Here is a 26,995-nt window from a genome sequence, read left to right as displayed (position 1 = left end):
ATAATGCGCTATTGTGGGGTGCAGGGCTCATCCACCGTCCCGAAAGTATTCGAAAGTGCGCGGCAGGGTAGGCGTTTCCCGGGGGAGGGGTGGAGTCGGGTCGGCCACGCCTCCAGCAAGCCGGAAGCAGCACGCCGGCGCCGCCCGGAAGATTGAGAGGGGGCCACCCGCGCCGCCGGAAGCTGCCGTACGGATCTCGGTGATCCAGGGCGATGGCTGGATCACCGGGGACACACATGGAGCAGCAGGAGCCGGGCGCCACTTTGGACGACGGCATGGACTCATTCTTGGAAAAGTTCCAGAGTCAGCCTTATCGTGGCGGCTTCCACGAGAGCCAGTGGGAAGAGGTGGGCGGGCCCGGGGTCTCAGCACGTGCGTGCGTGGGCGTCGTCCCAGCTCCTGGGGCCTCCCGGGCGCTGAGGCGCTCTACCGCCAAGGTTTGGCGCTGCCAGTGGATAGGTGGTTTCTACTTGCGTGTAAAAAATCGGCCCCGAAGCTTTAAGGGTCTTCTTAAGCTGGCAGTATGTTTAGGTGTTCAGGTTTTGGAGTCAGAAACTTGTGAGTGCAGAGCTTACCTGAGACCGTCCTCTTATGTGTATAATTCCTCCGACTGGAGCACTAATCTCTTAGGATGGTTGGCGAAGCTAAAGTGAGAGGGTGGGTGAAGTGCCAGGAACAAACGAGTGCTCAACTCGCTTGGTAGTTACTGCCGCTCTTGTAAGAATGTGAGAACTGAAGGGTCTTTAGGTATTCTGCACTCTTATTTGGAGAAGGCAGTGGCACCCTACTCCAGTACTCTTGCCTGGAAAATCCCATGGACGGAGGGGCCTGGTGGGCTGCAGTCCACGGGGTCGCTAGGAGTCGGACACGACTGAGCTACTTCACTTTCACTTTTCACTTTCATGCATTGGAGCAGGAAATGGCAACCCACTCCAGTGTTCTTGCCTGGAGAATCCCAGGGACAGGGAAGCCTGGTGGGCTGCCGTCTCTGGGGTCGCACAGAGTCGGACACGACTGAAGCGACTTAGCAGCAGCACTCTTTATTTTACAGGTGGGACACTGAGGCCGGGGAGGAAGAGATGTCATGAGGATTTGCAAATTATGATGAGTGAGAAAAAACTTTGATGTGGAGACCTGGAATTGGGTCTACTCAGTGGAAATTTTATTCGTATAGTTCATTCTTCTCTTAACAACCTCCAGGAATTTGAAAAGATTCCTCTGTTTATGAAGAACTCGCCATCAGAAATTGATCCCCTGGAGAATCCTGACTTGGCCTGCCTGCAGTCAATTATTTTTGATGAAGAGCGATCTCCAGAAGGTATCTTCAGTGACTCTCTAAGCTCCTCCATTAAATTGAGATAAAGTGTGAGTCAGAAAGGTTTTGATAGATTACAGCAGTAGTTAGCCGGAGCTAACTTGTCACGTTTATTCCACATATACTTCTTTGTATACCTACTAAATACTAGGCACCAGGATACAGGAAGGAATGAGACTGCCCTCAAAGGTCACACTCCAGTGGATAGCTCAACTCTGCTAAAGACAAACCTGTGTGATAAGTGCCAAGGTGTTGTGGGTGCTGTTGGAACACCAAAGGTGGGGGGCAGGGGGAGGGGGTGGTGTAGAAGTGGGCTTTCAATGAGTGGGAAATTTGAACTGAATTGTAACAATTTTCTAGGCTTTTGCTAAAGTGAGGAGGGGAATTTGCATTCAAGGGACTCAAACAACATATTAAAAAACAGTAGTGTGATTTCCCCCCATTTCTTCTGTAATTAAAGCCCTTTCTTCAAGAGATAAGTGTACTTTTTTCCTTTATGCTTTTTTTGGTGTGTGTGAGCACTTAATAATCTACTTTCTAAGATATTTAGAATTGATTGTAGTTAAGTACATGTGACTTTATTTCTCCATATTGATACCCAGTTTTATAGCATTCATTTTTGAGTTTTCTTTCCCTATTGGTTCTTTTTGGTTTGTCATTACATTATTGTGTGATTTAGATTTTTAATGAGCCCTTTAAAAAATAGGGAATAGTGATTTTTTTCTTCTCTTTTTTGCAGATCAGGCCAGGACTTACAAAGACGAAGGCAATGATTACTTTAAAGAAAAAGACTACAAGAAAGCTGTTATTTCATACACTGAAGGATTAAAGAAGAAATGTGCAGACCCTGATTTGAATGCTGTTCTTTATACCAATCGGGCAGCAGCACAATACTATCTAGGTAATTTATTCTATTATTTAGTACTTTCTAAAAGATTAACTTATAACAAACTATTACATGATGGCTAGTGGGGAGGGTTTGAGAGTGTCAGAGGAAAAGGAGCTGTTTATCCTAGAAACCTAAGATAGCTTACTTTAACTGAACTTTGATCTTCCAGGTAGATTGGTCAAAAGGGATGTCAGATAGATTGTATAATTCTTTCTGTTTGAGCCAAATGAGTAACATCAAATACCTTAATACATGAGTTGGTATGATTTGGAATTTTTGAGCCCAGATGCCTCTTCTCTCTCGAAAGTAAGTTTTTTCTTTTTTTTTCCCCTGGCCTCCTCTCAAGGATGCTAGAAGGATTAAGGTGATAAAGTTCTTTGTGTGAGAGAAACTGTATTAATCCAAGGGAGAATTTCTCAGTAGTGTGTGGGCCCTTTGAAGTAAAACGTTCCTTGGACAAGTAAAATTGGACAGTGCTGCTGCTGCTTTGGTGATTTGCAGTGCACGTTAGTATGTTAACACTGAGAAAACCTACAGCAGAGAACCTTATCCTGTGATTCTCAGGTTTTGTGAGCCTCTTTTTCAAGTAACACTTAGGAATATGCAGGACTGTTCTGCAGACATGACTTTGGGAAACAACTGATTATTTGGGTGACATCATTGTTGGTATCTAATCTTAGGCATATTAAACCCTTGTTTCTTATCACACAGTTTTAGAGAGGACCTGGGAATGACTTCAGCCTTTTCTGAGGGACTGGTAGACAATAAGCCTTAAAGTCTAGCTGGGATAGGTCTACTGGGACTCATCACCTTTGGAGCAGAGTTTCTTTCCAGTCATAATCTGCTCCAATTTTTTTTCTTCTTTAACCTGTTTGATTATAAAATTTTAAAAAGTAAAAGTGGTATAGAATTTTGGAGATTATTTGAGCCAACCAGCCCCCTCATTTTACATAGGCGTAGAGAAGAACCCCTTTGGTTAGTGCCAGACTCTGGACTAGAAACCCAGTCTTCTTACTTCTAGAGGAATACATTGTCTTCATTCAGCACACTGAGTTCTTGTTCTGTGCTAGGCACTGGCATCATAGAAATGAGTAAGACCTGACTTTTCCTTAAAGGAGTTTCATTCATTTACCTATTCAAACAGTAAATACAAAGCATTTACTATGTGCTAGGCACTGCACTGTGAGTAAGAGCTACATAGTTCCTTTCTTTGGGGAACTAAAGAATGTTACAGATAGGCCTGCTGCTACTGCTGCTGTTGCTGCTAAGTCGCTTCAGTCGTGTCCGACTCTGTGCAACCCTGTAGATGGCAGCCCATCAGGCTCCCCCGTCCCTGGGATTCTCCACGCAAGAGTACTGGAGTGGGGTGCCATTGCTTTCTCTGACATATGGGCCTAGTAAGACCAAAAGCACCTTGCAAGAAAAACAAAACAAAACAGGTATTTGCGATACCAGAGGAGCAAATGCATAATAATCAAGAGATTTCTTAAATGATGTCACTGGTATGGCTTACAAACCACTTTCACATTTTTTATCCCTCTTGAGTTCATAGCAACTATGTATGGTAAATAAGGTTAACAGGTTTATCCCTAGTTAACAGAGTAAGAAACTGTAGTAAAATGTAATAAATGTGTAAAATGCCCTAAGAGTATGCAGTGCCAGAATTAGGATTCAAAGTCAAGTTTGCCTTAGAAAACACTAAACAAAGACGCCTTTGTCCACTCTTACAGAGGTACCTGCTGCTGTTGATTCTTTAGTACTGGGTACTTTGTAGGCTTTTCAATATACTTGGTAGCTTTGAATTTTCCCTCTACTGGCTTAGACTTCAGTTGTCTCAAGCCTAATTAGTCATTTAGCCTGTGTCTCTTTGTTCTCCAGCTTTAAAATGTGTTCCATTTTCTCATTCTTGTCTCTGTATTAATGGCTTTTTTTTTTTTTTTGTCAAGTGATAGGGGTTGAAATGCATATGTTCAGTCTACTACCTTTAAGCAGAAGTTTTTGGATTTCTCTTTATGTATTTTTTCCACAAATAAGATCATGCTGTTGTTCCAATTCTGTGTTCAGTTTTCACTTAATTTTATAATGTAAACAATTTCACCTGTCATTAAATTATTTGTGAATACTGAAGTTGCATCATATGGACATGGTGCTGCTGCTGCTAAGTCGATTCAGTCGTGTCCGACTCTGCGAGACCCCATAGACGGCAGCCCACCAGGCTCCACCGTCCCTGGGATTCTCCATGCAAGAACACTGGAGTGGGTTGCCATTTCCTTTTCCAGTGCATGAAAGTGAAAAGTGAAAGTGAAGTCATTCAGTCGTGTCTGACTCTTCTGGACCCCATGGACTGCAGCCCACTGGGCTCCTCCGTCCATGGGATTTTCCAGGCAAGAGTATTGGAGTGGGGTGCCATTGCCTTCTCTGTCATATGGACATACCAGTGTTTAAACTATTTGTTTTACTATACTGCTGTTGTTGAGTATATAGCTGCTTTTAGGCTTTTTTAAGTAATGCAAAAATGAACAAAGTTAGTGATAAAAATTTTCTGATAATTCTGATTATTTAGGCTAAAGCAGGATTTGGCAGACTGTGACTCAGGCCACATCTGGGTCCCTGATCTCCTGTGAGCTAAAAGTGTTTTTTTAAAGGATTATGAAACAAAGAATGTGTAACAGACCATATGTAGCCTGTAAAGTCTGAAATATTTACTATATGTCCCTTTAGAGAAAAATTTTGCTGACTCCTGGGCTAGAGCTTTAGAAGTGAAATTAATAAATATATACCAAACTGTTAGTAATACTCACAGTATAAACTAGAGAGTGAAAGTCACCTCTTGCCTCCTAGGTTGGATAACCAGTGTTCATGATTGCACACTTTTTTTTTTCCTTTTTAATGCAATTACACATGTATGTGTGTACATGTGCCTGTATATTTAGATTGGTTTTTTGTTTTATAAAGATCGGCTTCTGTACACGTTGACCCACCACTTAAAACAATGTAGGAAAGACATCCTGTCATGCCTTTTACATACAGATGTATCTTACTCCTTTAATAGCTGTATTCGGTAGTATGGATTTACTATAATTTATTTCATCATTACTAAATTGAGGGTATTTAGGTTATCTTTATCTTTTCACAATTAAAAATAATGCAGCAGCTCACATGCTTTTACATTTGTCCTTGGACATTTTTTGCAAGCATTTTTTCATTTTTTTGCAAGCCTTTTTAAGGATCAGTTCTTTGAAGAGTATTGTTGGGTCAAAGTGAATATACAATACGCGCGCCAGTTTGCTCTCTTGGTTTACTCTCAGAATGCCCTTTCACCATATCTTCACCAATATTGGGTATTACCTGTTTTTAATTTTCAGTTTCATGTTAATCTTAATTTCTCTAATTAGTAGTGATTTTGAGCATTTTTCCATGTGCTTACTAGCTATTTATAGTTGGTTGGTGGGTTGCCTGCTATTCTAAACATTTCTGAGGTGCTTGATGAGCATAACAATTTTTTTTCTATAAACAATTGCTCTGATTTATATTTCTCTAAGATTGTCCAAGAGTGTTTTTGTTTCTACATGCAAAATTTTGGAAATAATCTGATCTCAAAACTTGTTTTCTCGTTTACTGAATGGTGTTTTGTCAGGCAATTTTCGTTCTTCTCTCAATGATGTGACGGCTGCCAGAAAGCTAAAACCCTGCCACCTCAAAGCCATAATAAGAGGTAAGTCCTGTAGAGCTACAGTGTGACTGTCACCATGGAAAGTGGGCACGCGCAACACCAGAAGTATTTTAAAGTGCTAAGATACTAATGAAGTTACCTTATTTTTGCAGTCTTAGTATTAAGTCGTTATCAGCAGCAACATGCCATTTTTAAAAGAATTCTCTGGATATTAATTCAACCCTCTGTGTTTTAAGAATTGGTAGAGAAATTGAAACTCCACATTTTAAATTAATAAAGAATAAAATTAATTAAAGCAGTTCTAAAAGCCGCATTCTAATTTTTTTTCCAAATTAGCTGATTGAAAGACAAGATCTTCAAATGCCATGTTATTGTTAATTAAAAGATAAGTTATAGGACTTTTGCTGATAACTCTAATGTTCAGATGTTCCCAGATTATTTCTTCTGTCCTGGTCTGACCTTTGTATGTAATCATTTGCTTTTATTACTTGCATACTTCACCTTTTCTTTGGGAAGCTCAGTGGTGCTTTGTAAACTTTAATTTTCATTACATATTAATCTCTATATCCCGATGGACCAACTTAAAATGCTTTATTAAAATTATGCTTATGTAATCATGGTTAGGGAGTTTATGTAGATCTAGGCCCTTCAGCTATAGGGAAAGAAGATGGGCAAATACATTGTGTATAGTCATGTGGAATTGGCTACAGGCTGGAAGTCTGTAGCTTGCTTGAATTGTCGTTTTTACCTTACTGTGTGGCATTGGCAAGAAACCCATTCTGTCTCTGAAAGCCGAGGTTGAATTCTGTTGACATTTAAATTTTTTTAGTTCAGATGTTTTTAAATTCTGTAGAAAGCCCAGAGGCTAACTGGAGGAAAAACACGATTGATTAAAGGAGAGGTAGCTTAAATTGGTTGGAGAAGGCAATGGCACCCCACTCCAGTACTTTGCCTGGAAAATCCCACGGATGGAGGCTGCAGTCCATGGGGTCGCTAAGAGTCAGACACGACTGAGCGACTTCACTTTCACTTTTCACTTTCATGCATTGGAGAAGGAAATAGCAACCCACTCCAGTGTTCTTGCCTGGAGAATCCCAGGGATGGGGGAGCCTGGTGGGCTGCCGTCTATGGGGTCACGCAGTCGGACATGACTGAAGTGACTTAGCAGCAGTAGCAGCTTAAACTGGTAGCCATCAAGAACAGCTTTAGGAGATACCTAACATATTTGGTTTTGCCATTGCTTTTGTGAGTGACTGAGGCAAATTCTGCTTTCTCTCTCCATTTAAAGTCATCTGAGATGGACTTTATTCTTCTCATTTATAGATGAGCAGCCTAAAGCTCAGGGATACTCAGTCCACTGTCTAATGTTTAGTTGGTTGCTGCTGCTGCTGCTGAGTCCATTCAGTTGTGTCCGACTCTGTGCGACCCCATAGACGGCAGCCCACCAGGCTCCACCGTCCCTGGGAGTCTCCAGGCAAGAGCACTGGAGTGGGTTGCCATTTCCTTCTCCAATGCGTGAAAGTGAAGTCGCTCAGTCATGTCTGACTCTTAGCGACCCCATAGACTGCAGCCTACCAGGCTCCTCTGTCCATGAGATTTTCCAGGCAAGAGTATTGGAGTGGGGTGCCATTGCCTTCTCCAGTTTAGTTGGTTAATGACAGCTAGATTTCCAGCCCAGATCTCTCTGATTCCAAAGACCATGTTCTTTGCCACTAAGCTGTAGCCTTCCCTACTTTAAGAGTCCTTAATACCAGAAAGAGAGTTTTGAGCTGAATGGGACCTAGAAACCTTTCTGATCTAAAATACAAGAAACAGTGTTCCTTGTCTGGGGAATGCACTAAAAGGGACTTTATCATCCATTTCCCAGAACTTCAGGCTACTGGCTGGTAGCTGGTTGAAGTTGGGGGTCATGTGCAAGGATGGCTCTTTCCATGCATCTTGTCCCCGGATACTAAGGGTGCTGGGTTCTACAGGTGCCTCTTGCCATTTGGAACTGAAAAACTATGTCGAGGCTGTGAACTGGTGCGATGAGGGGCTGCAGATAGATGCCACAGAGAAGAAGCTTCTGGACCTGAGGGCTAAAGCAGACAAGTTGAAGGTTGGTGGCAAAATTAATTAGCATCTCCCAGAGTGGATCTTGGGTCCAATTGTATAATTTTTCTTTAAAACAAAACCCAGGGAATTCCCTGGTCATCCAGTGGTTAGGACTTTGTGGTTTCACTGCTGAGGGCCCGGATTCAATCCCTGGTGGGGGAACTAAGATCCCACAAGTCATGCGGTATGGCTAAAAAAAGAAGAATACAACAACAGACACAACCCCGAATCAGTCCCTACCCATGAGGCTCTAGAGGATACAGAGAAGTAAATAAGTAATTATAACACGATAGAGGTAAGGAGGAATATATAGTACTTGATAAATTTGTGACTATTATGATTTGAATAAATAGACCAGTGGCATAGTCTAGTCTGCACACTGAGTGTAACTATTGAAAGAGGAGGGAAAGACAGTTAAACAGCTGGGATGTTAGGCTTCTGTTTGTTCGTTGTTGTTTAGTTGCTGAGTCCTGTCCAGTTCTTTTGTGACCTCATGGACTGTAGCCTGCCAGGCTCCTCTGTCCATGGGCTTTCCCAGGCAAAAATACTGGACTGGCTCACCATTTCTTTTCCAGGGGATCTTCCCAACCAAGGGATCAAACCGGTGTCTCCTGCATTGGCAGGCGAGTTCTTTACCACGGAGGCATCATGGAAGCCCTAGGCTTCTATAATGCTGTGTAACTTCCAACATTAAGACATCTTTAATTTGCTGATGAAATGTGACATTTCTGATACATAACAGCAAAAGTGATGATTAGAAACAATAGTAATAACAGACCATCACTACCAAAAAAAACTCAACATTAGCACTTACTGTATGTATGTTCCAAGTTCTAGTTAAAAATTTTACTGATATGAATCTGTCTAAATCACACATAGTCCTATAAGGTAGGCACGATTCTGATTCACTTTGCACTAGTAAGGAAGCTAAAGCAGAGAGATCAGAAAGTCACATAGCTGGTGAAGCTGGGCTTCAGTCAGGCAGTCTGGCTCCAGAGTCTACAGTCTTAGTCCTCTGCAATACTGTCTCACATGTTTGTTCCATAACTAGACTTCAGTTCTCTTGATTCTTGGTCTGGGTCTCTCTTCACTGCTTACACTATGAAATGGGAATTTTCAGTACCATGGGAGCCTAGAGCTGGCCCTGAACAGGGATAAGTTTTAGTCAGATCATTCTGGTCATGTCTACAAAAGTAGAGGTATGGACCCACATGGTTCAGGAACAGAATTTTGAGCCTGGGCAACTAAGTATGGCCAGAATTTCTAAAAGTGGCTTATACAGGAGAGAGTATCTAGAAGGCTACTGTGGAAGGCCATTGCCAAGCCTATCTGCAGACGAGCCCTTCAGTTCAGTTGCTCAGTCGTGTCCGACTGTTTGCGACCCCATGAACCACAGCACGCCTGGCCTCCCTGTCTATCACCAACTCCGGAGTCCACCCAAACCCATGTCCATTGTGTCGGTGATGCCATCCAACCATCTCATCCTCTGTCGTCCCTTTCTTCTCCTGCCCCCAACCTTTCCCAACATCAGGGTCTTTTCCAATGAGTCAGCTCTGTGCATCAGGTGGCCAAAGTATTGGAGTTTCAGCTTCAACATCAGTCCCTCCAATGAACACCCAGGACTGTTCTCCTTTAGGATGGACCGGTTGGATCTCCTTGCAGTCCAAGGGACTCTCAAGAGTTTTCTCCAACACCACAGTTCAAAAGCATCAATTCTTCGGCACTCAGCTTTCTTTATAGTCCAACTCTCACATCCATACATGACCACTGGAAAAAACCATAGCCTTGACTAGACGGACCTTTGTTGGCAAAGTAATGTCTCTGCTTTTGAATATGCTGTCTAGGTTGGTCATAACTTTCCTTCCAGGGAGCAAGCATCTTTTAATTTTATGGCTGCAGTCACCATCTGCAGTGATTTTGGAGCCCAGAAAAATAAAGTCAGCCACTGTTTCCACTGTTGCCCCATCTATTTCGAAGTGATGGGACCACATGCCATGATCTTAGTTTTCTGAATGTTGAGCTTTAAGCCAACCTTTCACTCTCCTCTTTCACTTTCATCAAGAGGGTCTTTAGTTCTTCTTCACTTTCTGCCACAAGGGTGGTGTCATCTGCATATCTGAGGTTATTGATATTTCTCCTAGCAATCTTGATTCCAGCTAGTGTTTCCTCCAGCCCAGTGTTTCTCATGATGTACTCTGCATATAAGTTAAATAAGCAGGGTGACAATATACAGTCTTGACGTACTCCTTTTCCTATTTGGAACCAGTCTGTTATTCCATGTCCAGTTCTAACTGTTGCTTCCTGACCTGTATATAGATTTCTCAGGAGGCAGGTCAGGTGGTCTGGTATTCCCATCTCTTTCAGAATTTTCCAGTTTATTGTGATCCACACAGTCAAAGGCTTTGGCATAGTCAAGAAAGCAGAAATAGATGTTTTTCTGGAACTCTCTTGCTTTTACGATGATCCAGCAGATGTTGGCAATTTGATCTCTTTTTTCCTCTGCCTTTTCTAAAACCAGCTTGAACATCTGGAAGTTCACGGTTCACATATTGCTGAAGCCTGGCTTGGAGAATTTTGAGCATTACTTTACTAGCATGTGAGATGAGTGCAATTGTGCAGTAGTTTGAGCATTCTTTGGCATTACCTTTCTTTGGGATTGGAATGAAAACTGACCTTTTCCAGTCCTGTGGCCATTGCTGAGTTTTCCAAATTTGCTGACATATTGAGTGCAGCACTTTCACAGCATCATCTTTTAGAATTTGAAATAGCTCAACTGGAATTTCATCACTTCCACTAGCTTTGTTTGTAGTGATGCTTCCTAAGGCCCACCTGACTTCACATTCCAGGATGTCTGGCTCTAGGTGAGTGTGAGTGATCACACCTTCGTGATTATCTGGGTCGTGAAGATCTTTTTTGTACAGTTCTTCTGTGTATTCTTGCCACCTCTTCTTAATATCTTCTGCTTCTGTTAGGTCCATACCATTTCTGTCCTTTATTGAGCCTATCTTTACATTAAATATTCCCTTGGTATCTCTCATTTTCTTGAAGAGATCTCTAGTCTTTCCCATTCTATTGTTTTCCTCTATGGACCTAAATGGAAGCGTTCTGTCCTGCAGCACAAGTGTAATTAAAGGGAGATTTAGGGCCCAAAAGCATAACTCTGAAATGAACCAAAGCCTTGCAGCAATATGGGTAGTGGTTATTCAAAAATAATGGCTGAACCTTCTTAAGAACAGCAAGCTTTGTGGCATTTTACCTTGCCCTATCCCATTGCGTCTCTCCCAAGGTCCATAGTAGCCTTGAAAGCCAACAGCCCACAATTATGGTGAAAATGAGCATCCTGGTAGCCACCAGAGGAGGCAGAACAGTATTAAGCCCCATTGCCAGAAGATTGTCATTATTTGACCTTCTAGAGGACCCTACTCACAAGTTGTTTTTATTTGAGGCATCTTGAAACTATCCCAGTATGAAAAGCTTTTTCACAGAGGGTTGGGATTGGAGCCATTTGTTAAATATGATTTGAGGCAATTATGTAAGATTTCATCTGCCTGAGGCAGTGTTAAACAGTTGAGGCAAGTAATAGGCTTACCAGAAAACTTAAAAGGACAAGCTGGGGAATGAGATTCTGTAGGGTCTTTGAAAAGCTCCAGTGTATTCCTGGGAATCTAGAAGGTCCTGTATGAATGTTCTGAGCTATTGCCTCTGCTTCCCAAGAGGTTCAGTGGTAAAGCATCCACCTGCCAACGCAGGAGATGCAGGGGACCTGGGTTTGATCCCTGTGTCAGGAAGATCCCCTAGAGGAGGAAATGGCAACCCACTCTAGTATTCTTGCCTGGAGAATCCCACGGACAGAGGAGCCTCGTGGGCTCCAGTCCATGAGGTTGCAAAGAGTTGGACACAACTGAAGCGACTTAGCATGCAAAGCAAAGAAACTCATAACTCATACAGTCTATTAGCAAAAGCAGTATTCCAAGAAAACTTTGTTCTCTCAATAGAGGAACTAAGTCCTGTCCCATATTACTATTAGTAATTTTAATTTGGTAAATTAAATTTACCTAATTTAATTCCAGCCTGACTGTGTACAAAACTTCTTTTTCAAGGTTCCCTTTTTCAAATCTCACAACTTCTGTATCCATATTAGTTCCTTATTTTTCATCTAGAAACAGTCAGCTCTAGGACAAAACCACATGCTCTGGTTGCGGGGGCTCCAGTAGTTGTGGCGTGTGGGACCAGGGATCAAACCCTTGTCCCCTGATTTGCCAGGTGGGTTCCCAGCCACTGTACCACCAGGGAAGTCTTCCCTTAACTTTTCAGAGCAGTTCCTAGACCTATGTGAGAGGCTGTCTCCCAGGTTTAAGTCCTCGGCAAGTCTTGCAAATAAAACAAATCTCACCTTTTTAGGTTATGCTTTTTTTTTTTTTTCAGTGAACAATTGCTAACAGACTCTGCAACAGAAGTAACATGAACTTGGTTAACCTAAAGTACAATAAGTGAGACATGTTTACATTGGTTAAACCAACAAGCTTAAGCTAGCTTTATTATCACATATAATTTAATATTGAATATTTCCAAGATCATGTGAATCTGAAATTCATTCTGGCCAGTTTCCATTATATTTAGAAAAAGTTAATTTGTGTTTACTTTTAAGTCTGTTAAGTAGAGCTTTCTTATACATTTAATTTTGATAATATTTTCCATAGAGACATCTTATATGCATAATGTACACATAGACGTACAAACAGATGAGACTGGAGACCTTTTAGCTTGAACATGTGCATGGTTTGTAAAGCCTAAAGTACTTACTGTCTGGCCCTTTAGAGAAAAAGTTGGCCCCTATTAATCACAGTCCTGAGGGTTGGAGTAGGATCAGCTGGTTTTGGGCAGACTAGTAGGAAAAGGAAATCTGAGTTATAGTTCTGGCAGATGAAGTAGATGGTGGTATTTTTCTCTCCTGAGCTGTAATTGTGCAAAAGGCAGAGTCTGTGATAAGTTTTTGGCAGGGTCTCTGATATGTTCTTGGCCTGGGTTTTTCCCGGTGTGTTTTCCTGTACTCCATCTATAACAGAGAAGTTTTAACGCCCCATTGGCCCTTATGTCAGCTCCTCTTTCCAGAATGCCCTTTCTCTTTCGTCTGGTTTCTGTCTAAACCCACCTCCGTGGGGCAGAATCAGTCATCACGCCCTCCTCTGTGTTTCATAGCACTCAGCTGTACTGCAGGCTAACACTAGAACTTGTCATGTGTCTGTCCCTTCAGTGGACTGTGAGTTCCTGGGTAGGTTTTTGACATTACTGCTGCCACTGGGCCTAGCACCCAGACATGTGCTTCTTAAATGTTTATTGAACTGAATCCAGCCAGTGGTGTTCCTTGATATATAGGAGCCAGAGTTGAATAGAGACAAGAGATAGCTATTTAGGGTCAGGCTAGAGTAACAGAAGAGGAGAGGAGGCAAGTTCCCTAGAGCTGATGCATCTGAATTTTTCATTTTCAGCGAACTGAACAGAGGGATGTAAGGAAAGCAAAGCTCAAAGAAAAGAAGCAGCAGGATCAGAATGAGGCTTTACTCCAGGCCATCAAGGTGAGTTCTCAAACTTTCGCCCTATGGTCTTGCAGAATTCACTCATCATGAAGTTGATCGGGAACCTTTCTGGGGATGCTTTACCTGAATGAGTTGTTCATTTTCTTTCTGCTTTTGGTGAAGCAGTGTGACAAGTCAGACCCCCTGAGTTCAGTCAGCTGTCTCAATTGTATGCATGTGTTGGTTTCAGGTAACATGTACTGAATAGTTGCTATGGGTTAATCATTATCTAATCTTCACAGTAGCCTTCTGAGGTGGGTCGTTGTGTTCCTTCTTATTGCACGTAGTCTCAGAGAAGCCTTACCCGCTAGTGCACGTCAGAGCCAGGTCCTTGTGTTAGTCCCGTGCTATACTGCGTCCTGAGAAAGTGATTTTAGCATGTAGCTCTACTAACTGTCACAATAACACAAAATTCCACCTCGCCTTCCCTCTCTTTCCTACATTTTAAATAAATGTAGGAAAAGTCTGATCCAAATCTTGCTTTCACAAGTCACTTATTGGGCCTTGGCTTCACAGGGGAGGTGATACTGGCTATGAGTTTGGTTCTTGATTTCATTCTTTGTTGAGTTAAATTATGTACCTCCTTAAAATTATTTGTTGGCTTTGAGAACTTCACAGTACTAAGATGCACTCCACTAGTCCTGCCCTACAACAGAAAATCTGTTAACATTTTAATAGATTAAACAGAAGGGAATAACTCCAGAGAGATTTGGTCATTTTCTCAAATGTAGAGTAGTAGAATGCCTAGACATTGGCATACAGACATTATTTTGGTACTCTCCTTTAACTCTGCATCTGAAACTTCATTGTACTTGAGAACTTCTCTAAAGAGTAATATACCCAAAGCTATCTATATTGTATTTTAGTGGTTTAAAGCTGGGTCAGCAAGCTGCAGCCAGTGGCTCATGGCCCTGCCTATTTGTGTCTTACGATGACTTTTCACACTACAGTGGCAGAGTTGAGTAATATCCACAGAGACCATCTGGCCCACAAAACCTAAAATTTTTCTTAATCTGACCCTTTCAGGGGAAGTTTGCAAATCCCTGGTATAGGAGATACCATCAAGGTAGTTTTGATTGCATGTCATTTTTCCCTTGTGGGCTAGCCTTAGGAAACTCCCGCAGCATACGTAAGAGGTGACTCTACCATTCAGACCTTTGATTGATCCTTCTTTCTATGACAGACCCAAGATTAAGTCAGTGTATGTATGGTTTTTGGTATCCCGCGTCCCAGCCAAGCTGAAACATTTGCCATTTTTGTACATGCCACTCTGTGTTTTTTAATACCTTTGCACATGCTGTTCCTTGCCTGAGGTAGAGTGCCCTTCCACTCCCCATGCGCCTCAATTCTTCTCCCTTTCAGAGTCATTGTTCAAGACCTAGCATTGCCCAGTCACCTCCAGCCTCCAGGCTGAATTAATTATTCACGGTCTGCAGTTCCACAGCTTTACTTCTTCCCTTATGTTGGACTTATTACCATGTCTAGTTCATGTCTGTGACAAGAGTCTCGCTTGTGGTAGACGGCTGGTAAAGGTGAGTTCAGCAGGTGTCAGGGATAATAAAGACGAATCATGTGTAGAGCTGGCCTTCTCAGAGCTTGTAGTGTTACAGTTTTCCCTGTTTTAGTGAAGTGAGTTTGCATCCTTCTCACGTAACATGTATGTTTTTGCTTTAATCCAGGCTAGGAACATTAGGCTAGTCGCTGAAGCTGCTGGAGAGGATGAAGACTCAGCGTCAGAAGGTCTCAGTGAGCTTGTCCTGCATGGGCTCGGCTCTGAGAACCCCTGTGGAGCCAGGCTGAGTGTGGATGACCAGGGAAGACTGAGCTGGCCTGTGCTTTTTCTGTACCCCGAGTATGCCCAGTCAGACTTGGTCTCTGCTTTTCACGAGGATTCCAGGTAACTTCCGTCCCCGAGAGCCTTCTGTGGTGCTTGCATGCTCTTCCCTGTTCTTTCGGCAGGATGGACAGGTAGAATTTTGGGTGAGGAGGGAAGAGAATCGTTCTAGAGAGTTTTATTACACAGTCTGGTTTAGCGTAATCTCTCTAACCCATAGCTGATTTCTCCTTTCACTAAGAAGCTTTGCAGTGAGAGACATGGTCTCACTCTCATACTAACACCACAGTACAGTGTTTGTCAAGCACTGGGGGTTGTCTCTTGTGAGAGATGGAAGTATTGGAGGTAGTACATGGATAAAACTGAAGGGTATGTTTATTAGAAAACACGTAACTAGTGATTTTAACATGTGGTTTCATAGTTAATGGTTAGACTGTGGCTCAGAATGTTGTTAATCCTGTCAGTTAAAGAGAACTATATGTCATAATGGGACAAATGATTCACGTATTTTGGGCACTGTTGTCAAAATGGATTAGGCCTGCATTTCATGATTTATACATTCTTGATATGTCCGTGAATTGGTGTCCAGGGGATGGGATGTGGGAAAACAAGATTATGAGTTACTGATACCAGAAAGTACATGTTATATCTCCTTAGGTTTATTGATCATCTAATGGTGATGTTTGGTGAAACACCCTCTTGGGATTTAGAGCAGAAATACTGCCCTGATAATTTAGAGGTAAGGAAGTTTTCTTTTGTCGCTCTATGAGAATTGGGGTTGGGGGAATTGGGGTGGAGCAAGGTTTCACTGCCTTTAAAAAAAAAATTGTGGGAAAATATAAAACACATAAAATTTACCTTTTTAAACATTTCAAAGTGTACGGTTCAGTAGCATTAAGTGCATCCACATTGTACAACTGTTACCACCATCTGTCTCTGTTTTCATCATCCTGAACTGACGTACAGGAACTCTGTTCCTCCTCGCTGTCCCTGAATGGATCTACTCTAGGTGCCTCATATAAGTGGAGTCATAGAGTATTTGTCCTTTTTTATCTGGCTTAATTTACTTGGTGTAATGTCTTTAAGATTTATCATGATGTAGCATGGGTCAGAATCTTACTGTTTTTAAGGCTAACATTCCACTGTTGCAACTTTGAAAAAAAAATCACAACTTACAGAACAAAGAAATTTGTCTTCTGTTTGAGGGTAAGATGTCAACTGATGCCCCATCACCTCTGAAGACTCAAGTGTGTTTCCTACACACAAGGATGTTTTCTTTCATGATCCCAATAAATCATCAGAATCAGAAAATTAACTTCGATACACTAGTACCAGCTAATCCTCAGACTCCATTAGTTTTCACAGATTTCCGCCCCCCCAGCCCCCAGAAACACTTTTTTTTTTTTTTGCATGTACTACTAATTAAAAAATTTTCTTTTAGTTGAAGTATAGTTGATTTACAGTATTGTGTTAGTTTCTCAAGTATACAGTAAAGTGATTCAGTTATATTTTTTCCAGATTATTTTCCATTATATGTTACTATGAGCTATTGAAAATAGTTCTCTGTACTATACAGTAAATCTTTGTTACTTATGTATTTTATGTATAGAAGTTTGTATCTGTTAATCCCATACTCCTAATTTATCCTCCACCTCTTTCCCCTTTGGTGGTAATGTTTGTTTTCTGTGTCTGTGAGTCTCTTTCTATTTTACATGTAGATTCATTTTTATTTTTTTGTTTTAATTTTTTTGGCCACACCACATGGTATGTGGTATCTCAGGTCCCTGACCAGGGATTGAACCTGTACCCCCTGCAGTGGAAGCACAGAGTCTTCCATTATACCGCTGGGGAAGTCCCTGTATTATTTTTTAGATTCCACACGTAATGATACCATATAATATTTTCCTTTGTCTGACTTACTTCACTAAGTATAATATTTTCTGGGTCCATCCATGTTGCTGCAAAAGGCAATTTTTTTTTATGGCTGAGTAACATTCCATTGTGTATATATATAACATCCTCTTAAGCCAGTCATTTCTTGGTGGGCACTTGGGTTGTTTCCATTCTTGGCTATTATAAATTGTGCTGCCTTGAACATTGGGATACATGTGTCTTTTCAAGTTAGAGTTTTCTCTGAATATATACCCAGGAGTGGGGTTGCTGGATCATATTGTAACTATTAGCTTTTTAAGGAACCTCCATACTGCTTTCCATAGTGGGTGCACCAATTTACATTCCCACCAACAGTGTAGGAGGGTTCCCTTTTCTCTACATCCTCTCCAGCATCTATTTGTAGACTTTTTAATGATGGCCATTCTGACTGGTGTGTGGTCTTACCTCACTGTGGTTTTTGATTTGCATTTCTACAATAATTAGCAATGTTGAGCATCGTTTCATGTCACTGTTGGCTACCTGTATGTTTTCTTTGGAGAAATGTCAGTTTGGGTCTTCAGCCCATTTTTGAGAGTTTTTATCATGAGTGGATGTTGAATTTTGTCAAATGCTTTTTTGGTATCTGTTGAGATTATCACATAGCTTTTGTCTTTCCTTTCGTTAATGTGATATATCACAGTGATTGATTGGTGTACATTGAACTGTCCTTGTGACTGGAGTGAATACAACTTGATCTTTTCTTCTTTATACTCCCTTCCCCCACATTTTGTGATTTTTATGTCCTATTTATTTTATATCTTCATGTTTATCCTTTTGCTATTATAGTTTTAATTGCTTTTACAGAATTTTTTGGTTTTATAATCTGTGTACTGGCTTATTTAAATGATCTTCTATCCTTTTAAATATTTGCCTTTCGCATTGTGATCTTCTTTTCCAATAGATTCTGCTGCTTTTTTACTTAGAGAAGACCTTTCAGTACTAAAGACCCTCAGTATCGCTGAATTCTTTTAGTTTTGCCTGTCTGAGAAATTATTTATCCTTCTTTCTATTGTAAATGATAGTTTTGTCGGATAGGGTTGTGGATGTTTCCTCTTCAGGACTTTGACTATATCATGCCACTCTCTCTGGACTGCAGTGTTTCTGCAAACAAATTCCTGTTTAACTGACTCTTTGTCTTTCTCTTGCTGACTTTGGAATCTTCTCTTTAACTTTTGCTGTTTTAATTATGCTGTGTCTTGTTCTGGATCTATTTGGGTTCATCTTGTTTGGAACCATCTGTGTTTCCTGTACCTGGATATCTATTTTTTTTGTTAGGTTTGGGAAGTCTTCTGCCATAATTTCTACAAATACATTTTTGGTCTCCTTTTCTCTCTCTTTGCTTTCTGGAGCTCCTATTATGTGTAGGTTGGCATGCTTTATATTAATCCGTAGATCTCATTTTGTTTTCTTCTTCTTTTTTTAAAATTTGTCTTTCTGTCTGCTGTTCTGATCAGGTGGTTTTCAGTATTCTGTTTTCCAGATCACTTATTTGTTCTTCTGTGATATTTAGTCTGCTGTTCATTACTTATAGAGTTGGTTTTTGTCTCAGCAATTGAGTTCTCTAATTTCGATTGATTCATGTTTATAGTTTCTAGTCCTTTTTACAGTGATCAGCATTTTTACTGATAATCTTTCTTAATTCCTTTAGCATTTTTATTACCTCCTTTTTGAACTTGAGGACTAATAGACTGGAGAGGTCAGTTTCATTATTTGTTCTTTCAGGGGAATTCTATTCTAACTGGGAGAAGTCCCTCTGCTTTTTCATTTTACTTCACTTTCACTATCTCTGTGAATTTATGAAAACAGTTACCTATTGTGGTCTTAAAAAAGCATTCCTGCTCAGAGTGTGTCCAGTATTTTTGGTGTGAGGGCTGTTTGGGCATGGATGCCAGCCACGTCTTCTTGAGTGTGCTGTCATCCCCTTGATGGTGGTGTGGCTGGTGGTGTGGTGTGTTTAGAGGCTGCCTTGGATGTGAGGTGGGGCCTCTTCTCTGCTCCGTGGCTTACCGGGCAGGGTCTGCTCCCCCGTTGTTGGGGTAGAAGCCACGAGGGTCAGGATGGATCAGGCTTCATTGCCCTTGAGTGTGTGCCCTGCCCCAAAGAAGGTGGTTGCTGAAGCAAGTAAAGTCCACGCAGTCTCGGTGAACTTGAGCGCCACCATCGTTCCCCTCAGAAGCAGCCCAGGGTCGCCTCCTTTTCTCTGTTGTGATTGTCCCAGATCTAGTGCAAGGCTGTGGTGTGGAGTAGGCTGGAGTTGGGGGTCAGGGTGTTGTGGCTGCAGGAATTGAGGAGGCTGTGGTGCCACCTGGGACCTGGGCTGCCTCTGTGGCAGACCCCTCCCAGGACCTGTCCACTCTAGATCTGACAGTCAGTTGCCGTGTGGAGTGGGCAGAACTAGGCTGCTTCCGTTGGGAAACCATCCCTGCAGATACCGTGCAGGCTCTGACCGCCTAGCCACTGTGTGTTCTTGCAGCACGGCCCAGTGCGTGTGCGGACAGCGTCTGCTGTGTGGGTACTGACAGTGGATTCTGCATCTCCCCCAAGTCACATCCCAGGCCCTCCAGCCTCTCTCTCTGTAGCTATGTCAAGTCCTCTCTCAGGGCCTGTCTGCCTGAGACCGGTGCTTAGCCGCTGTATGCCTTTGTGATGCCTGGTGCGTATGCTGACATGTCTGCCCAGTTTGACCCACCACCCTGGTGTGTACACTGACAGTAGTCTCTGTGGTTCTACTCAGACCACATCACCCTAGTCTGTCTGCACAGCTAGACTGAACCTGTGCCCTAGTCTCACACCAGGCTGTGGTGTGGGGTGAGTGGGGCTGGGTATTGGTCCTTTGGATTGGGAAGTGCCTATCGAGGTGGCAGCCTCCAGTGCAGGTCTGTCTCGGTCCTGATTGTCAGCAGGCCGGCACATGTGCTTACTTGTACAGTCTGGGCTTCTCTTTGTGTCAGTGGATTTCCCAGCTGGCACACAGGCTCCTCAGGGTGAGGGTCCATCCATGTGGACTTCTCTTCACTACAGATCCCTTCCAGTGGTGCCAGTCCCAGCCTGATGCTTTTATTTTTTCCCCTGTCCTACCTGATTATGTGGAGATCTTTCTTGCAGGTTTGGTTGTATAGGAGATCTTCTGCCAGTTTCTAGTTAGTTTTCTGTGGAAATTATTGTACATGTAGATGTATTTTTGATGTTTGTGTGTGTAGGAGTGAGCTCCATATCTTCCTGTTCCCGCCATCTTGATCCCCTCCGCCAATCACCAGTAATGTTCTTTATAGCAGAAGGAATCCCACGTAGTATTGTATCTAGTGCTTATGTCTCTTTAGTCTCCTTTGAGCTACAGAAGATTTTCACAGTCTTTAGTCAACTTTCTTGATCTTACTACTTTTGCAGGTTATAGACCAGTTATTTTGTGGAAAGTGTGGGTTTGTCTTGTGTGTCTTTGTGACCTAGATGATGTGTATCTGACCGGAATATCACAGAAGCAGTGCTATATTCTTGGTGCATCCTGTCAGACGTCATAATTTCAAGTGTCCCATTACTGATGATGTTCACTTTCATCACTTGATTGAGGTAGGGGTATACAAGCTTCTATTCTGCATGAAGTTACTCTTTTCCCCCTTGTAGTTAGTATTTTATAGGGAGGTACTTAGAAATGATACACATATTTTCTTGTTCATCAAACCATCGTTTATGTCAGTGGATTTATGGTTTCTTATTTTTTTAATTGAGCTATAATCTATTACTATGGTTATATTATGCTCAAGGTGTTTTGGATTTGGTCAGTGGGAATTCCTTCAAATTTGCTTCTGTGTCCTTCGGACTTGTCTCCATTTTTAAAGCACTTCCTTGCTTTGTGTTACAAGGTGTTTGAGGCTCAAATTGTGCTTTTTTTTGCCTTAGCTCTAGAGTCAGCCATTTTTCCCAAGGAGCTTTGGTTCTTTTTAGCATAAAATAGTATTTAGAAGTCAAGATCTGTGTAGTAGCTATACTCATAAGTACAGGGGTGAGGGAAGGCGAATGCTCACTGCTCCATTGGTGTGCATGTGTGTATGTGTGTGTGTGTATAAAAACATGATCTGTCACTGGTATCTCCAATTCTAATCCTATACCAACTCTGTCTCTATTTTTGCAGTGGCTTCTACTATTATTAATATATTTGTTGGATCGGTTGCCCTGCATTTAATTCCCCTCCCCTCACCACCAGCATCCCCTCTCATGGGGAGCCTCCCCCGCTCATGTGGACTGACTCCCGCATCGGCCTGCTGCCCCAGCATGGTGCCCTCCTCATCCTTTATACACTATCGCCCTGCATGGCTCAACCATCCTGCAGCACTGTCTGTCTTATCCAGCATGGGTCCTCACTCCCCTCAGCAGGCCTCCCCCTGCCATGAGTGGCTGCTCTTCTCACCCTGCTTGGCTGGCCAGTCCCCAGTGAGAATGCACATCTCCACTGGCCGGGCTTTGACACCTGCCCAGGGCTGCCTCCTGTGTGGACATCTCTCTTCCTCTGCTCTGGGCCACTGCTGCTTCCTTTCGCCATACCTAATGGCTCTACGACTGAATTGTTAGGGAAGGAAGGCTCATAGGCCTGGATTTGAGTCTCAACAGTTGCCATCTCTTACACATTTCCCCAGATTTGGCCTCAGCATGCCTAGTGTCACTGAAGCCCTTTACTGGTGTCTGACTTCTGCTCCTCTGTTCATCCTACAGGTCTACTTTGAGGATGAGGACAGGGCAGAACTATACTGCGTGCCTCCCAGTAGCACCCTGCTGCAGGTGCTGCAGCACCCCAGGTGAGTCACCTTCATGGGGCTGAGTAGACCAGAAGGATGCTCAGGCACCATCCCAGGGACACAGCCAGGTTCTCGTTTCACTGCTGAGCACTGGCCTTGTACTCCCCTCCCTTCTGCCCTGGATGCAAAATTGTGAGACAGCAGCCCACGGAGACTGGCCCAGGCTTTTGGCCAAACAGGTTGCAGTGTGCTGACTCAGCCCATTGCACCACAGCCGTGACATCCTCAGGGGGAAGTGAATGGGGCTGGTTGAAAAAGAAACTGCTGCCTGGTTTTTGTATCAAAAACAGCTGGGATGGCCCTCCTGTTAATTGTGCCTGTGTCCCTTGATGTTGTCGTATGGAAAGAGCATTGGCTCTTGAAGTCAGACACCATCATTTAGTGGCTGTGTGCCTCTAAGCCCATACTGCCTCCCTGGGTCTGTTGGCTCATCTCTAAAATGAAGATAATAACTCTTAACTACGTATTCCTCAGGTAGGAGAGAGTAGGAGTCCGTGCTCTGATGCACTGAAAGGGGCGGTCTACTGTGAGAGGGCACCTTGGTCAGTTGCGGTGGGAGCCAGTTGGATTTGGCAGTTGTCTCTTAGCTTTGGGGGTTCCTGGACTATAAGGTTATGCCCTCAATAGCTTTATAGTTGACCCTTGGGCCACTTTTCCCTGAGCTTTGAGCAAAGCAAATGTCTTGGATTTAGGTAGAGTCCAGTGTGCTAAGGGTGGTTGGGTTTGAAAATGGTGGTTGGGTTGGAAATGAGGCTGGAGGACCATGTTAGGACCGTGTGTGGCAGCCTCGAATGCTCTAGGGAGCATGAATCCTGACGATGGTGTGTGGAGCCCTAGAGGGCATTTAGGTAAAATCTACCAAGTAGTGTACAGATCTTAAGTGTACTGTTCAGTGGTGAGATGTGAAGTAGGGGTGGATTGAAGTTTAGGAGGTAGATTGGGATGGGAGTTGGTGATTGATGACTGACTCAGTGAGTGTCTAGCTGGTCTTGATGCTCCTGCTTTGGCCTGGCAGGGAGGAGGTGAGGATTTCTTCAGATATGATTGATGACTTCTCTTGGCAGCATTTTTTTTTTCCTAGCCCTAAATTACCCTTCTAGTTTATAGACAGATTTTTAGCTCTTCATTTTCTCAATTGTTAGCAAATTATCCAGAATTCTTTAAAGGTCTGAGGTCTACTCTACCTTATCTTCCAGAAAATGCAGAGAAATCTTAAATATAAAGCGGACTGATTGATGGAGGAAAACCAGTTTCATGCTTCTGAGAAAGTATAAATACATTGGAAGTCATTATTTTTTAAATGATTAGCGTAGGCAAGAGACCACCCAGCACAGAGTAACTTCAGACCAGCGACATCAAACTCTGGACTGGGTGCTGGGCCACAACACAGGCTCCTCTGGCCCAGATCCAGGCCCACAGGACGGTGCAGAAACTCCTGGACCCGAGTCCAAGGCCTTGCCTGCTGTCCAGCATGCCTGCTCCATTAGCTTTACGCCCAGCAATAGCAAAAGCTCTAGTGACCCGCACCTCCCGGCTTTTTCTCCCCCATGCCCATCAGGACCCCTTTCCCAATTAACGCAAGCTGAGACATGACAGCTCCCAGAAACCTTTCCTGATTTCCCTTTCCCGTAGAGGAATTATGTCTCTTTGGGCTAATACTGTACCTCAGAAATGCTTCTACAGTTGTACCTCGCTGTCATTATTTATCTCCCTTCCTCCAGACAGTGATAGTGGCTTTTGTTTGTTGTTTAATCTGTTTTTTTCAGCACAAGGCCTGGCTTACCTGGGCACGTACTGTTGAATGAAGGAATGAAAGCATGTTCTTATTTTATTTCATGTTTAGCCATAAACATACATGATGCTAGAGCACCCAGAGGACTGGCCCAGAGGTTCTGGCTAGGTTCTAAGGGGGAGGGGGTCAGGCTAATTTGCAGACTTATAAACAACCAAGCAAATAAATGTGCTAAACTTGCGTTTTAATGTTGACTCATATCTAAAGGTTCACCTTGACTGTTGTTGGGAAAGTCCATGGATGATTAAGATTGCAATTCAATTATCCCTCTCGTTTGTTGTGTTCACTGCAGGTACTTTGTAAAAGCCCTGACACCAACATTTTTGGTCTGTGTAGGATCCTCTGGTTTTTGTAGGAATTATCTCCGGGGGAAGAAGGTGCACCAGGTAAAGTGACTGGGCCATGCTGTGGGCGCCAGGCTCCCTGGACCTCCTCCCTCCCCCACCTCAGCCTGGAGTTCAGCACACTAGAATCAGCAAGGTCTGCTCCTCGAACCCAGCACTTTATTCCTGTCACCCCAGGGACAGGCCTTCCCTGCATCATGGTTGGGGAGGACCTGCTGCCTTCTTGAACTTCAGCCTCTCGGGTCAGACCGCTGAGCCCTGGCAGGCCTTCACTGTGCTCTCTTGCTGCTGAACCCTGTGCCTTGCTTGTGACATCCTTGGACTCACTGCGAGTTGTGTTAACCACCAGCCTCCAGCTCTGACCTGAAGACTAACGATCCAGTGACATGGTTCTGCAGCTGTGTGCCTCACACTGCACACATACACAGCTGCACGTGTGATTGTAAGGTGTGAATGCTGAGAGGGCCTTCATGAACAGAGGCCCGCTCTGTTGGGATCCTGTAGATGCCTTGGGATGAGATGGGGCCAGGGAAGCCAGGTCCTATTTCTCCATCTTTTATGAAGACCTACAAATTAAGGGTCCTCTAGAACCCCTAAAAAGTTTGCCATGTTTCCTGATGTTTGCAGTATGGAGACCTGTGACATACTTAGTATATCAGTTTTCATATTTAGAATTTTATGCCTTTTAAGCGGGAAAATCTTTTTGCACGTTGAGTTACTGTCACCTGTTGTATTTTTGTCTACAGCTATTTGCTTCCTCCTTCCTAGAGGATTTTATATGTCCTTACCTTGCATTGCCCACCCTGTGGCCCAGTGAGGAGGGTGCGTCCCTTCTCCTGATGCAGAGGGATGTGAGTGGACATGTCCGGGCAGAGCTTGTAGAGCATGGCGTGGTGGGCTCATGCTCTTCCCTCTGCCTGGGAGTGTGTTTCCCAGGGTGGGGCTGTTCCTTCAGCTGGATGCTAAAGCACGTGGAGCAGAGCTGAAGCAGCTGGCCTGCAGCCATTGACTGTGACATGAATGAGAAATATTTGTTGTAGTATTAATAATAAGCACTGAGATTTGGGAGTTGTTTGTTACTATAGCAAAGCTACCTAATACATCATTAAACTGAAACCAGCTGCTCTACTTAAGATAGACTAACTTAGGGTTTTCTGCTGTGCGTGCTGTCATCCATGAAGGGCAATTTGCTGTGGAATGTTTACAAAGAACCAGGCAGCCTTCCTTCCAGGTGCAGGTCCCTGCTTGTGGCTATAGAGCCAAAGTCCAGTGTCCATCATGAGCCTGGCTCAGGCCACACAGGCCATCCTCTCTTATTTCCCAGCTAGATTCTGTGCCCTTCCAGACAACAAGCCCTGTCCCAGCCTTGCTGCACTGCAGTGGCTATGGTGATGGGCAGCCAGGGTGAGCACAGGAGTGTGGGGCAAGGGCCCTGAGCATTCCCCTTCCATAGGGGCGGGACCTGTGGGGTTCGGGACAGGTGGCCCTCTTGTGAAGTGGATGGGTGTAGCGGGGCCTGTGGGCCTTGCCCTCACCTGGTGCCTCCATGGCCACTTGCCCATGCCTGGGATTCCAGCAGAGCCAAATCAGAGCTCCCCACAAGGACTTAACCCTTCTCTACCTCATCTTATAGATGAGGAAACTTAGGCTCAGAGGAAGGACAAGGGCAAGGCTGAGAAGCCAGCATCTTCAGCATCCCCAACTTGAGGCAGAGCCTTTCCCACCATCCCAGGGACCCTTCTTCCCACAAGACTGGAGTGCAGCCCTTCTCAGGGCAAAGGGTCAGGGATGGTGGTGGACCTCCCCAACTGGTCTGGTTACCTCTGTGAATTTAGGGTGGAGAACTTGGTGGGGGACAAAAAAAACCCCTTAAGCCACACCTGATGAAACACTTCTGGAGGTGCACAAGGACAGGCAGAGAGATAAGTGGCTGTCAACATGGACAGCAAGCAGTATGCAAACCCTCATCCTAAGCCACATTCTCAGTTCTAGGATCCCAATTTTATAAATAAGATGGAGGCACACAGTCTCACCAGTGAGTATCAGACCCGGGATCTGAACCCAAGCATCTCATTCCAGAGCCCACCTGCCTCCTCTCTCAGGTTCCTTTCCTTCTGTTGGCTTTAGCAACATTTAACGGGCACCAACCAAGGGCAACCAACCTAGACAGCATATTAAAAAGCAGAGACATTACTTTGCCAACAAAGGTCCATCTAGTCAAGGCTTGTGTTTTTCCAGTGGTCAGGTATGAATGTGAGAGTTGGACTATAAAGAAAGCTAAGTGCTGAAGAATTGATGCTTTTGAACTGGGGTGCTGGAGAAGACTTCTGAGAGTCCCTTGGACTGCAAGGAGATCCAACCAGTCCATCCTAAAGGAAATCAGTCCTGAATATTCACTGGAAGGACTGATGCTGAAACTCCAATACTTCGGCCACCTGATGTGAAGAACTGACAGACCCTGATGCTGGCAAAGACTGAAGGCGGGAGAAAAAGGTGACAGGATGAGATGGTTGGATGGCATCACCGACTCAATGGACATGAGTTTTGAGTAAACTCCTGGAGTTGGTGATAGACGGAGGCCTGGGGTGCTGCAGTCCATGGGGTCACAAAGAGTTGGACACAACTGAGCGACTGAACTGAACTGAACCAAGGGCAGGGCATCAGGTAGCTTCTGCCTTCACGGTCATGCTGTTGAGTGGGTGTCATAAACCTAACCCTGGGTTGAGAACTCTCCAATAAAGGGAAATGGAGCCACA

The 26,995-nt window shown here is 43.6% G+C and overlaps 1 protein-coding gene across 2 annotated transcripts; it reads left to right on the top strand.

The window, feature by feature from the left end:
- Nucleotides 1-157: 157 nt before the first annotated feature.
- TTC4 (tetratricopeptide repeat domain 4) lies at nt 158-26,995 on the top strand. 2 transcript variants are annotated; one of them, XM_019957398.2, is made up of 10 exons: nt 158-347; nt 1,201-1,318; nt 2,055-2,216; nt 5,842-5,919; nt 7,851-7,975; nt 13,461-13,547; nt 15,227-15,444; nt 16,039-16,120; nt 22,021-22,103; nt 23,300-24,083. In XM_019957398.2, the coding sequence occupies exons 1-10, from the start codon at nt 213-215 to the stop codon at nt 23,337-23,339; spliced, it is 1,128 nt and encodes a 375-aa protein (XP_019812957.2). In that variant the 5' UTR covers nt 158-212; the 3' UTR covers nt 23,340-24,083. The 2 variants fall into 2 exon arrangements, with proteins under 2 accessions (XP_019812957.2, XP_019812956.2); XM_019957397.2 differs by lacking the exon at nt 23,300-24,083 and adding an exon at nt 24,188-26,995 and having other exon boundaries at nt 159-347.

The sequence above is a fragment of the Bos indicus genome, chromosome 3 (assembly GCF_029378745.1).
Source record: "Bos indicus isolate NIAB-ARS_2022 breed Sahiwal x Tharparkar chromosome 3, NIAB-ARS_B.indTharparkar_mat_pri_1.0, whole genome shotgun sequence".
Classification (NCBI taxonomy): domain Eukaryota; kingdom Metazoa; phylum Chordata; class Mammalia; order Artiodactyla; family Bovidae; genus Bos; species Bos indicus.
This window is presented reverse-complemented; position numbering and strand designations above follow the sequence as displayed.

Bases quoted from the DNA above. Each gene is read 5' to 3' on its own strand.
- TTC4 (XM_019957397.2), top strand. From the start codon at position 213: ATGGCTGGATCACCGGGGACACACATGGAGCAGCAGGAGCCGGGCGCC. The intron at 1,319-2,054 runs GTATCTTCAGTG...TCTTTTTTGCAG, and splicing joins TGAAGAGCGATCTCCAGAAG to ATCAGGCCAGGACTTACAAA. The intron at 15,445-16,038 runs GTAACTTCCGTC...ATATCTCCTTAG, and splicing joins GCTTTTCACGAGGATTCCAG to GTTTATTGATCATCTAATGG.